Below are 13,618 nucleotides of genomic sequence, written 5' to 3'. Positions count from 1 at the left end.
CTCTATGATTATAGAGTAAATAAATGTTTTCTTGAGTTTGAATTCAGGACACTGGTGTTCTCTTTGGTGTACCTGCTGTTTTTAGATGTTCTTTACCAAGTTTTTTGTAAGTGGACAACTTGGAATTTCCAGGAAATGAATTGGATGGGAAAAGGACCCTCATCCAGGTTCTTAAATTGTGTCTTAGGTTTTTATATTAAGGTTTATTATATCAGAATTTCTCATTCCAACCTTAACATCCAAAGTAGAATCAGTCTTGTTGTTTTCAGTTTTTAATTCGGGACGATTTACTTATTTTATTCACCGGAATTACTCAGTACTTTTTGGACTAAATCAATATTTTGAGATTACTGCAAATTCATTCAAGGACAATCGGGGTTATATCATTGTGATACTTCAAGACTGTTAACACATAAACACATTCCAGGCTATTGGCAAATCGGCATTCAAAATTGGAATGAATTCAGATCACCACTGGAATCCATTTGAATTCTACACTTTTGGATTTGTCCATGAACTTTTAGGACTCTTTGTGATTTAATTCAAAATACTGTAAGTTCTTTTTAAATTTTCACTTCAAATTCCTGGGAAATAAATTATTTGTTCAATTTTAAAAACTTCTTGGTTTTTGTTCTTTTCTGTTACTTAGTTTTTAAGATCATAAAGTCATAACAAATGGAACCTTCAAATTCAAGAATTATGCATGAAAGCAAATCATAATTTAGCCCTTTTATGATGTAACCTGTCATATTGTCTATAAAATACGAAAGAATTAACTTACAAGGGTTTTGTTAGACCTGTTTTAGAATATGCTTGTATGGTTTAGCAGCCCTATTCACTGGTTGCAGAAGATGAAATTGAAAAAAACCAGAAGTGATTATGATTCAACCCCAGGCAGTATGACCTCAATATTGAATAAGTTGTCTTAGAAACCATTAAAAAAACATATTGGAAAACAGATTAAACCTTTCTAAGAAGGTCTGAAAAACAAAGTAAAAATACCCTGCCACAACTTAATCAAACCAAAACAAACAAGTAGAAACCATCCAGGATGTATTTTTATGATACCATATGCAAAAGCTTATTGCTACAAATTTAACTTTTTCCTCAAAACAACCAAAGACTGGAAATAATTATCACAAATATTAATCACAACTGCTGAATCCTCAGATAATCAAACTGAAAACTTTTCAAAATTAATATGGACACATTTTGTCTAAAATAAGTTCTTGGTGTAAAGGCTGGTGCTGTACTGTGCAAAAATGTTGTTATGATGGAGTATTGAACTAATCAACATCAAAACAAAGCACAAATCTGTCAATGGATTAATTTGCTTAATCAATGCCTATGCTAATAACAAAAGATAATCTGCACATAAATAAATCAAGTACCTGATGCTGACTACAGAAAAATTGGCATGTGATAAACTAAATTATCAGCCAATTATTTCAAGCAATCAAAATTTCCTATTCTGGTTTGAAACAGGATCACCAAGGCTGGAAAGTGTGGATGAAAATAGTACTACTGACCAATCACATGATGATGATGATGATGATGACAAATTATTCTTGAAGCTATTACTGTGTAACTATATGAAATTCTGTGTTAAAACACTTGACAACTGTTTGTTAAAATTCACACAGTTACAAAAGGTGGACAAAATAGTGTTTAAAATGATTTCAGGAGTAACTGAACTTATCTTCTTTCTTACATGCACAAAAGAAATCAAGATTATTTTTTTGATCTGTTGCAAGAATCCAACATTTGTTACTATATGCATGGGTTTCCTTGCGCGTGTGTGTGTGATAAGGCAGTTATTCAAGGGCTCCATGGACAGCATTATAATGAGGTTGTACTGGGTGTTTTTAGTTATTCCACACAGTAGGGTTACTGGAAGTGTTTACTGTTATGAAACTGAACTCCTAATTTTAAGCAGATTCATCAATATCTAAGTCCTCAATGTGTCAGAATTTTAAAAAAATCATTTTATTGACTTCTTTCCACCTTGCAGACAACCTTACATAAATAGCAAGGATTTTGTGAGTATTTACTATAAGGTTTTATATAATCAATACAAAAACGTTAAGCTAATCTAAAATACAAAATAAAAAAGCCGCAAATATGTGTCAAATTATTTATTTTATTCCAAGCAAGCACTTATTAGATTGTGTAATATCTGTTTCTGTCCATATTTGGTGTATAATGAATATTTCTGTCGGGAGGAGAGCTCTGTACAGTCAGATAAACTTTTGGAATCTTCCTTTATGGAATCTTTATATTGCTGTAGATGAGCCTTTGCACATCTGAAAAAGAGAATACATGCAAGAGACAGATTTAAAAAAACATAACTACCTAATCATATCATTTCAAGGAAAACAAACTTGAGCTGACAGACCTGTTTTAATAAATGTAAAATCTGTCTAAAATTCAGTATTATCCAAAGTTATGCTTATAAATACTATTGTAATGGTTTATTTCTTGCTTTCTTTTCAAATGTGACAGTCGACAACTTTCCTGATGCATATAATGTCAATATATTTGTAAGCTCTTTTACTGTGAAACCAGTACTAGTCCACACCTGTAAAGTTGCTTCTGGTTTATTTTGGTTACATTGCAAGCTGATGTTTGGTTGAAAGTGTCTAAGCTTTGGCAACCAGAAAATTTTAATTTAATCTGAGTATAATATATTGCACAGGAACACACCATGGCAGTCAACCTTGGCTGATCCAGTACTTGGATTTGAACCCACACCCTTCTGGTTGTGAGTATGGCACAATAACCACCGAGCAACCTCAGCTTCTACAAATAAAAGGATCACACTGTGACTGACAAGTCTTGCATTCTGAAATATTCAATAAAGGCAACAACATACCCAATTTACCACACTAACAACTACAAACAGCACAGTGCCAGGTCTAGCATCGAATAAAGTGTTGGTATATCAGAGTCAAGGCTGTTCCCATGTAATTAAAGGTAGAAGTAACAGGAGAGACCTCGACCTATCACTGATTACTGTGCTGACAGATCAGAGTGTAGGCTGTTTCCATATAATACTAAATCTAACAGGACAGAGTCATATCTATCACTGAATAATTAGGTGGCACATCAGAGTCTAGGCTGTTTCCACTAAATAATAAAGGTGGAACAAACAGGATAAGTGTGTGTGATTTGGATTTTTAATGTAGCTTTAACAATTTGTCAGTCATATCACTACAATCTCTGCAGTGCGGCAGTTTATAGTAATATCTAGCACTGGGGCATCATGCCACAGACACATAGCATCATGTCCCACCCAGTCAAATTATTCTGACACCAAGCCGACCAGTACTAAAATTAACCTCTTAGTGTGGAACGCCAAGCGAGGCAGCTGTTAGTACCACTTTTTACAAGTCATTGGTATGATTCAGCTGAGGTTCAAACCAACTACCTCCCATATCTTAGGCAGATACCCTAACCATTTAGGCCACAAAAGTGGTACAAACATGAAAGACCTAGAAATAGCATTTATTAATGTGCTAGCAGATCAGACTCTATGCTGTTTCTATAAAATATTATAGGTGGAATAAACAGGATAGACCCTGATCTATCAGTGATTAATATTGCTGGCAGATTAGAGTCAAGGCTATTTCCATGAAATTATATGTAGAACAAAGAGGACGGACCCAGGTCTATCTTTGATTATCATTCTGGTTGACTGGAGTCTAGGCTGTTTCCATGCAAATTATAGGCAGAACAACCACAATAGATATATATCTATCCTTGATTAAAGCGGTGTCAGATCAGAGTCTAAGCGGTTTCCTTGCAATTACTGGTTTAAAAACAGTACAGGAACTGACCCACCATATCTATCACTTATTAAAGTGCTGGCATATCAGAATCTAGGCTCTTTCCATGCAATTACTAATTGAATCAACAGTATAGACCAAGATCTATTACTGATTAATGTGCTGGCAGATCAGAGACGAGGTTGCTTCCTTAAGTTATAGGTAGAACTACCAGGATAGACCAAGATTGCCAGCACTTTAACTAACAACAAATCTAGGTCAATAGTGTTTGCACTTGCATGTACATTATATAAAGATTACTGTATTTGTCTGATGACAGGCCCATACTTGATGACAAGTCCATACTTGATAATAACCCCATTCATCTTGATGACCCCATGATGCTAAGTGCATAGTTAATGAGAACCCGATGATGTTAAGCACATACTTAATGAAAATCCCATGATGCTAAGCACATACTTAATGAAAATCCCATGATACTAAGTACATACTTAATGAAAACCCCATGATGCTAAGCACATAATGAAAACCCCATGATGATAAGCACATACTTAATGAAACCCCCATGAAGATAAGCACATAGTTAATGAGAACCCCATGATGGTAAGCACATACTTAATGAAAACCCCATGATGATAAGCACATACTTAATGAAACCCCCATGATGATAAGCACATAGTTAATGAAAACCCCATGATGCTAAGCCCATACTTAATGAAAACCCCATGATGATAAACCCATACTTAATGAAAACCCCATGATGATAAGCACATACTTAATGAAACCCCCGTGAAGATAAGCACATAGTTAATGAGAACCCCATGATGGTAAGCACATACTTAATGAAAACCCCATGATGATAAGCACATACTTAATGAAACCCTATGATGATAAGCACATATTTAATGAGAACCCCACAATGATAAGCACATACTTAATGAAAACCCCATGACACTAAGCCCATATATCATGATGACCCATGATGCTAGGCCCATACTTAATGAAAACCCATGATGCTAAGCCCATATGTAATGAAACCCCCATGATGCTAAGCACATACTTAATGAAAACCCCATGATGCTAAGCCCATACTTAATGAAACCCCCATGATGCTAAGCAGATATTTAATGAAAACCCTACAATGATAAGACCATACTTAATGAAAATCCCATGATAAGACCATACATCATGATGACCCCATGATGCCAGGCCCATACTTAGTGAAAACCCCATGACAGTAAGCCCATACATCATTATGTCCCCATGATGCTAGGCCATACTTCATGAAACCCCCAGGATGCTAAACCCATACCTGATGATAAGTGCATCATCCAGTGCTTTAAAAATGGTTGCAATTATTTAGTACAGATACACTTGTCAGTTAAAAGACCCACCCAATACATTCTGACAAAGTCCTTATCATACAAGAAATACAGTAATACATTAGCTGTATTACTTGGAAAGGGTTTCTTTCCACTGTTTGGGGAGCAACTTAATGTTTTGGAAATTCAGACTCTCTTCCTTGTTTTCATCTTCATCTTCGAGCCATCCCTCATTTTCTTCCAAGACATCCAACTCCTCCTTGCTCATTGTCAGAATCTGCAGAGATACCATAATTTTCTTATGACATACACCCACAGAATAGATATTTACATAATTGAGGCAATTTTTGTAAAAACATGTTTTTAAGGGAACTTGTTCGGATGGTTATGAACTCATTCCCACTGGTTAAAAAGTATGCATGCTGGCTCAACAGTTTTACTGTAGGAAAGTACTGTACATACTGTGTAACAGAGTGTAGTTATCATTGAGAATTACTGTAATCAAATATGACAGTGTAGTAACATAGGGAAGTACTGTACACAATATGTGGCAGAGTGTAGTTATCATTGGTAAGTACTGTAAACAATATATGACAGACTGTAGTTGTTGTTGTTGTTGATCTAGGGTTTAACGCCATTTTTCAGCACAAGATAGGCTATACATGGCGGCCAGTATAACTGGTGGAGGAAGAACCCTGGAAAACCCAGGGAAGAACCACCGACCCATGAGAAGCTACTGGCAGGCTTTCCCACGTACCCACGCTAGCCGAGCCTTGGACTCGAACCCATGCAGACAGAGGTGAGATGGCAGTGATCCGGAACGGTGAGCGCTTTAGACCACTCGGCCACTCGGGGCCCCCAGACTGTAGTTATCATAGAGAAATACTGTACACAATATATGACAGATTGTAGTTATCATAGAAGTAATGTACACAGTATATGACAGATTGTATTTATCACTAAGAAATATTGTACACAATGAAAGAGTGTTGTTGTTTTTGTACGGGTTAACGCCATTTTTCAGCACAAGATAGGCTATAAATGGCAGCCAGTATAACTGGTGGAGGAAGAACCCTTGAAAAGCCCGGGAAGAACCATCGACCTACGAGAAGATACTGGCAAGATTTATCATGATCAACATTAGCAGAGCCTGAGAATCGAACCCATGCAGACAGCAGTGAGATGGCAGTGATCTGGAATGGTGATCACTTTAGACCACTCTGCCACTCAAAGCCCCTTGAAAGAGCGTAGTTATCATGAAAGTACTGTACAAATGACAGAGTAGTTATTGAAAAGTACTATTCACAATATATGACAAAGTATAGTTACTATAAAGTACTGTGCACAATATATGACATTGTGTAGCTATCACTGAGAAGTACTGTATTCAATATATGCCTGTGTAGTTCTGTAACATGTTTTTGGCTGAAATTCAACTCATGGTTGCTGGTAATGTGGTAAGAAGTTTCTATCACTATGCACGTTGGTGATATTGTAATTAGTGTATATCACTATGCATGTTGGTGATAAGGTGAGAAGTTTCTATCACTGCATGTTGGTGATATGGTAAGAAATATATATCACTATGCATGTTGGTGATATGGTAAGAAGTGTTTATCACTATGTTGTTGTTGTTGTTGGGTTTAATGCCATTTTTCAGCACATGATAGGCTATACATGGCGGAGGAAGAACCCAGGAAAGAACCACAGACCCATGAGAAGCTACTGTCAAGCTTTCTCACATACCAACATTGGCTGAATCCGAGACTCGAACACATGCAGACAGAGGTGAGATGGCAGTGATCTGTAATGGAGAGCACCATAGACCACTCGGACACTCGGGGCCCTTGTATATCACTATGTATGTTGGTAATATGGTAAGAAGTGTATATCACTATGCATGTTGGTGATACGGTGAGAAGTGTATATCACTATGCATGTTGGTGATAGGGTGAGAAGTGTATATCACTATGCATGTTGGTGACATGGTGAGAAGTGTATATCACCATGCATGTTGGTGACATGGTGAGAAGTGTATATCACCATGCATGTTGGTGACATGGTGAGAAGTGTATATCACCATGCATGTTGGTGACACGGTGAGAAGTGTATATCACCATGCATGTTGGTGACACGGTGAGAAGTGTATATCACCATGCATGTTGGTGACACGGTGAGAAGTGTATATCACCATGCATGTTGGTGACACGGTGAGAAGTGTATATCACCATGCATGTTGGTGACGTGAGAAGTGTATATCACTATGCATGTTGGTGATAGGGTGAGAAGTGTATATCACAATGCATGTTGGTGACATGGTGAGAAGTGTATATCACTATGCATGTTGGTGATATGGTGAGAAGTGTATATCACAATGCATGTTAGTAATATGTAAGAAGTTTATATCACTAGGTGTGTTGGTAATAATGCAAGAGAAGAATCATAGAGTATTTTTAAAAAATTCTAACTAATGTACTTGATTATGAGTATTAATGAATTAATAAAATGTTTTAACATTAAACTGTAAATGTAACATCAAGCTGCCATGTTGTGTCTTTGGGAAAAACACTTAGCTCCCATCTCCTCTGCATAATATAACAATAATGTGTTAAAAGTGCGATTAAACCATTATGATTTTACAGGACACTACTTTCTACCTTAGCTGAAGTACTTAACATTGCAAATGGATAACCCATGGACCAACCTATACTGTGGAACTCAGTGTATACCCTATTTTTCTTACAGAAATATGCATCTTTAGTTTTAGTATTACCTTCCATGATTAACTGGTTTCCTTTTAAACTAGCTATAAAACCTCATTTTTCTTTTAGAAAACTATACAAAAGAATATCACTCAACAACTGTTTTCTATTCCACTTTATGGTTTTTCAAAAATTATTAAGTGACAAGAAGTTGATGTGTCCATGAAAGTATGTAACCAGTAATTTACAAGTATTTCCACTGAAGTTGAATGGTGAAGTTTTATTTGATCAGGTCCCCAAATAAGACTTGAAGGATGATAATAAAAGATAATTGTTTTTGTCAGTATCTCTTTTGTTGAATTCAGGCCTAAACTTCACGTTCTATTCAAACTTATTATGTGGTAGCATTCTACAACATAAACCATGTGGTGTGAGGGACAGATGTAGTACAGGCCCTGGGGCAATTGTTCAATAACAGATCTTTTCATACGTTCAGAAGATTAGCTTTCACACCACTTCTGTTTTGTGGCTACAGAGTGTTTAAATAACTGGGAAACATAATGACCAAACAAGCGTAATCACAAAACCTCTATTGATTGTATGACAAGGAAACAATGTTCCAAAAAGACATAGTCACTTTGAATTATGCTTATTCAACAACATCTTTACTGACTGTTCAGCAAAAAGAACCTGTAACTAGTGACCTTTGCATTTTACTCCGTAACAGTCTTTATTAGCAGTTTAATGGATAAACGAATAATAAAGCTAATGAAATGATATTTGGGAACTCCAATAACTGATGTCCAATTCCTCATAGTACGTATGGGTCAAAACCTTTGATCTACAGGACATTTCGAGCAAATATATTAGAGTGCCTATGTGAGAAAGCCATTTAGGATATGCCAATTCTACATTAATGCACTCACTGACATTAGATGTTATGGTACCCATGATGTCGTTAATGTGATACATTTTATGAAGCATTTAGCCTAATGTTTAGTCAAACATGATCATGTTATAAAGTGTAGTAACAAACTTTATATTTTTGGCTGTTTCACTAAAGTATTGCCAATGTCCAATCTGATTAAAATCAGGATCTACTTATCAATAAGTAAATCTGACAAGCACTGACCCAAGACATATTTGGCTGACCTTTTGATTCATCAACTTTAACTGGAAAATCACAAAGAATTCTAAAGGTCACCTGATCATGAATGTTTTTTGTTGACACTTGTCAGACATCCATCATATCATTTTACCTATATTTTAATTAGAATGCAAATGCCACACATAGAAAAAAAAAACAATTTTATTTTTTATCTAAAGCAGTTCCTTTATATACATGGAATATATTACTTCTGTGCTCTTTTTATTTTAAAAATTGTACGATATAAAAATAAATGTGACTGGAAATTAGCACAAATGTAAGATTCTATATAATCAATAATATTTTGATAAATATATTTTAAAAACTTCATTGTTACTACATCGCAGACTCACTGGTATTTCAATAAACTGCATTGTTCCAGCAAGAAATATATGTAAAGATCTAAAATAGGGTCAATTTATGTCATATTAATTCTGTCATGTAATAGATTGAGAAATTACAAGAAAATGTGTGTACAACAAAGTGATTTCTTTATTCAGCAATAAAAGACTAATTCTTCCTTACCTTTAGGGTTTGGTAAGTCTCTTCTTCACTAAGGATTCCATCAATTCCAACAACCATGGTTATGTTGTCTGTGTATAGGCCCTGTCAGAATGATTATCCATACCAAATGATAAAACATAGTTCTTTAAATACAGTTTTAAATTTTAATCTAATGATATAAAAACACCAATTACAATTATTCTCAACTTAAGTCATGCAAATAAAGTTTCAACTTGAGTCGTAATCTGTTGTAAGGCCCTTCATTGTATAAAGGCTAGTAATGAAGGTGGAGGTACATGATTGGGTAGGGGCAGAATAGAATACAAATGGAACAGTGACCATTTTGTCTTATTAAGTTAAAATACAACAGGTGTCCAGTCTTATTACATACTTGCAGTTGATTCCTGACTTATTAAAACGGGGCTACAAATAAATCACACACATCAGGAACTGGGTTGGTTAATGCAAAGACCAGCAGCAGGAATAATCCTCGGTAAACCTCACATCTTCTTCAAAAATATTTATTGAAGCGTTCCATATTCCTGGCAAATAGTGGGCAGGAGATGACATTAAAGGCAGAAAACCAGACTGAGACTGATAGCCAAATGTGCTATATTTCGACAAGTTAATGGAACCAACCATTCTTTTCCTTTAAAATGTGTGGATCCATTTCAAATCACAGTTTAGTCCACCATAAGAATGTGACAAAAATCAGGTTCATGTACAATTTACTCTACAATAAAAATGCAAAAAGTGAAAAGTAAATGCTCTGTTTTGAATTGTGTGAGAACTTTCATTACAAATATGTAAAATGACTTGTATATATTCTGAACTTTGGTAACTAGACTTGACCAACCCAGTACTAAAACTTTATAAGTAAAAACATCTTTCAATTCTGTGACTTTCCTCAAAAAAACTTGAATAAATGAACTCAGGAGTCCCTCTACACATGGTTCGTCTCCTAGCAATGCAATTTTTCCAACATGAGTTATATCTTGGCATATCACCTTTCTTGTATTTTTTACAACTTTCAATGAAGTTTTGTGTTCTGAGAGATTTTAGAATAAAAGCAGTTTTAAATACACTGGAAAGCATGTCCACTAAGAAAGCATCCATGGCAATAATGGCCATAAAAAACTTATGACTTTTCCTACAGTCCTGTTTTTCTGCTCTCCCTCTCTCTCAAAAAGCAAAAATGAATACTCACATACAAAATGCAAAACTGAATTTTGAGAATCATATTAATTTGCCTTTCCTTCTTACCATTTCATGTAAAACTTTTTTCTTTCTTGAAAATGTATCTTCTGAATATCGCATTACTTCCTGAACAGCATCAACCAGAAACTTTATGGGAATTTCTACCTGAAAAATCAAACAAAGGCATGTAATAATATATTATAATCAATAACATACCTCTGCATTATCATTTTTAAGGTCAATTCATATATGACATATGGGGAAAGCAAAATGAAAAATGCAAACAGGGGATATAACTTCTGGTAATTTGTATCACATAAATATAAGACTGTTTGGAATATCAAAGAGCATCAACAATAATACAAAACTCATCTACTTTATGTTACTGTAAGTAGAATGCTGGAGTTGTCTCCTCTTTTCCCAGCTTTGAACTCAAGTCTAATATGTACCTGACTTTTACTTTGGTACCTGAATATTAGCATTGCCTGATGTTGCTAGAACTGCCAATGGCAATTAAAATACCAATCTGGCAACTACAGTATCTTATATTGCCTAATGTAGCTAGAACTGCCAATGACAAATACAAATTTGGCAACTACAATATCTTATACTGCCTAATTCAGCTTAGCACTTATTCTTTGTCTAGGTAATTTTACTCAGACGAACAACTGCACAAAATCCATGTCTCTGAATGTTACATGACAATTATTCATATGCCTTAAAATCATATGCATGCATAGATAAGCTGGATCCAACTGCAAAGATCCAGCTCTGTCACTGCATAATGTGCAGGCGGATCTGGGTCTATGCAGCTTGTTACAAGTGATCAGTACAACAAATTTAACAGACTCGGATCTGCATGTGCATTATGTGATGGCACATCTGGGTCAATGTCATTTGCAGCTGGACCTGTGCAAAGTGGTTTTCCCTTATAATGACTGCTCTGAATAAAGTCTGTTCTTTGCTGTAATTTAACTGTATTGTACACTAAGGTAGTGCATTGTACCATTCTGTCCTGCTCACTGAAGGCCGTACTTTTAATAATGCTTCCTCACGCAGCACAGAGGGCAACCTTAGAATACGGGCTCTACTGCAAGGTTTTAAATTCAGGTAATTTAAACCTGCCACCCCTTGCTGAACTGATATGGTAAAACTGACACAACATGATTTTGTGGCCTTCCTTTTTTTTTTTTACAAATAATGGTTTTTTTGTGTACAAAAATGTACACTGAAATCAAGAAAAAATGAGGAATCCAAGGTAACATATGCCTGCCAGGCCAGTTAGTAAGTAAATAAGCTTGGTGATTTCTGATATGACATTCATCATGTATCAGAGTGTAAACAAAGCAGCAAAATGGTCAGCACAGCACTTTTACCAGCCTACTAAGCTCAGAGTTGGCAGTCCATATATACTTATTCACAATTGGCAGCTCACCTATACTTACCTCAAGATAGACAACTTACCTGTACTTAAGCAAGATTGGCAACCTACCCATATTTACTCAGGGCTGGCAGCCACCTAAACTTTCTCAGGGTTGGCAGCCCACCTATATTTATTCTGGGTTGGCAGCCCACCTATATTTATTCTGGGCTGGCATTCTATCTATACCTACGCAGGATTGGCAGCCCACCTAAACTTACATTGAGGATGGCAAGCCACCTATACTTACCCAGGGTTGGCAGCCCACCTATATGTACTTAGCGTTAGCTGTGTGTGTGGAATTCAATGGGAATACAATTTTTTAAGTAGTTAGCAATTATATAGTCATAACTTTATAAGTATGTATGGAGTTTTGTGAGAATACAATGATCTGAAGTAGTTAGAAGTTAATATAGGACTGGATAAATGTGTGTGGAATTCAGTGGGAGTGCAGTGATCTGAAGTAGTTAGTTAAATAGGACTGGGTAAATGTGTGTCGAATTCAGTGGGAATGCAATGATCTGAAGTAGTTAGTAGTTAAACAGAACTGGATCAATGTGTGTGGAATTCAGTGGAAATGCAATGACCTGAAGCAGTTAGTAGTTAAATAGGACTGGACAAATGTGTGTCGAATTCAGTGGAAATGCAATGACCTGAAGCAGTTAGTAGTTAAATAGGACTGGATAAATGTGTGTGGAATTCAGTGGGAATGCAATGATCTGAAGTAGTTAGTAGTTAAACAGAATTGGATCAATGTGTGTGGAATTCAGTGGAAATGCAATGACCTGAAGCAGTTAGTAGTTAAATAGGACTGGGTAAATGTGTGTGGAATTCAGTGGAAATGCAATGATCTGAAGCAGTTAGTAGTTAAATAGGACTGGATCAATATGTGTGGAATTCAGTGGAAATGCAACAACCTGAAGCAGTTAGTAGTTAAATAGGACTGGATAAATGTGTGTGGAATTCAGGGGAAATGCAATGATCTGAAGCAGTTAGTAGTTAAATAGGACTGGATCAATGTGTGTGGAATTCAGTGGAAATGCAATGACCTGAAGCAGTTAGTAGTTAAATAGGACTGGATCAATATGTGTGGAATTCAGTGGAAATGCAACAACCTGAAGCAGTTAGTAGTTAAATAGGACTGGATAAATGTGTGTGGAATTCAGTGGAAATGCAATGATCTGAAGTAGTTAGCAGCTACACAGAACATGCTCATAACATGAGGATATGAATGCAGCTTTAATACAGCAGTCAAGATAAAAATGTTTTACATTATCAATGCAATGATAAAACTTACCATGTCTTAATGTTGGTTAAATTATTTATGTAATGTTAAACTTACAGAATCATAATGGTTGATTACATTATCTATGTAATGTTAAACTTACATCATCATAATGGTTGATTACATTATCTATGTAATGTTAAACTTACAGCATCATAATGGTTGATTACATTATCTGTGTAATGATAAACTTACAGCATCATAATGGTTGATTACATTATCTATGTAATGTTAAACTTACAATGTCATAATGGTT

The 13,618-nt window shown here is 35.6% G+C and overlaps 1 protein-coding gene across 2 annotated transcripts in view; it reads right to left on the bottom strand.

The window, feature by feature from the left end:
* Window positions 1–2,120: 2,120 nt before the first annotated feature.
* LOC149775406 (N-lysine methyltransferase setd6-like) overlaps window positions 2,121–13,618 on the bottom strand; it is a 34,635-nt gene continuing 23,137 nt past the window's right edge. The window contains exons 7-10 of one of the 2 annotated variants that reach the window (XM_089943354.1): window positions 10,724–10,822; window positions 9,482–9,562; window positions 5,242–5,384; window positions 2,121–2,303 (exon numbers count right to left, since the gene is read on the bottom strand). In XM_089943354.1, the coding sequence (XP_089799480.1) occupies window positions 2,141–2,303; window positions 5,242–5,384; window positions 9,482–9,562; window positions 10,724–10,822 (486 nt within the window). In that variant the 3' untranslated portion in view covers window positions 2,121–2,140. The remainder of the gene's footprint in view (window positions 2,304–5,241; window positions 5,385–9,481; window positions 9,563–10,723; window positions 10,823–13,618) is intronic. The other variant, XM_089943355.1, reaches the window with a different exon arrangement.

This window comes from Sinohyriopsis cumingii, chromosome 19 (genome assembly GCF_028554795.1).
Source record: "Sinohyriopsis cumingii isolate HCF-2022 chromosome 19, ASM2855479v2, whole genome shotgun sequence".
NCBI classification, from domain to species: Eukaryota; Metazoa; Mollusca; class Bivalvia; order Unionida; family Unionidae; genus Sinohyriopsis; species Sinohyriopsis cumingii.
Note: the sequence above shows the minus strand (reverse complement) of the source record. Positions and strands in the feature narration are given on the sequence as shown.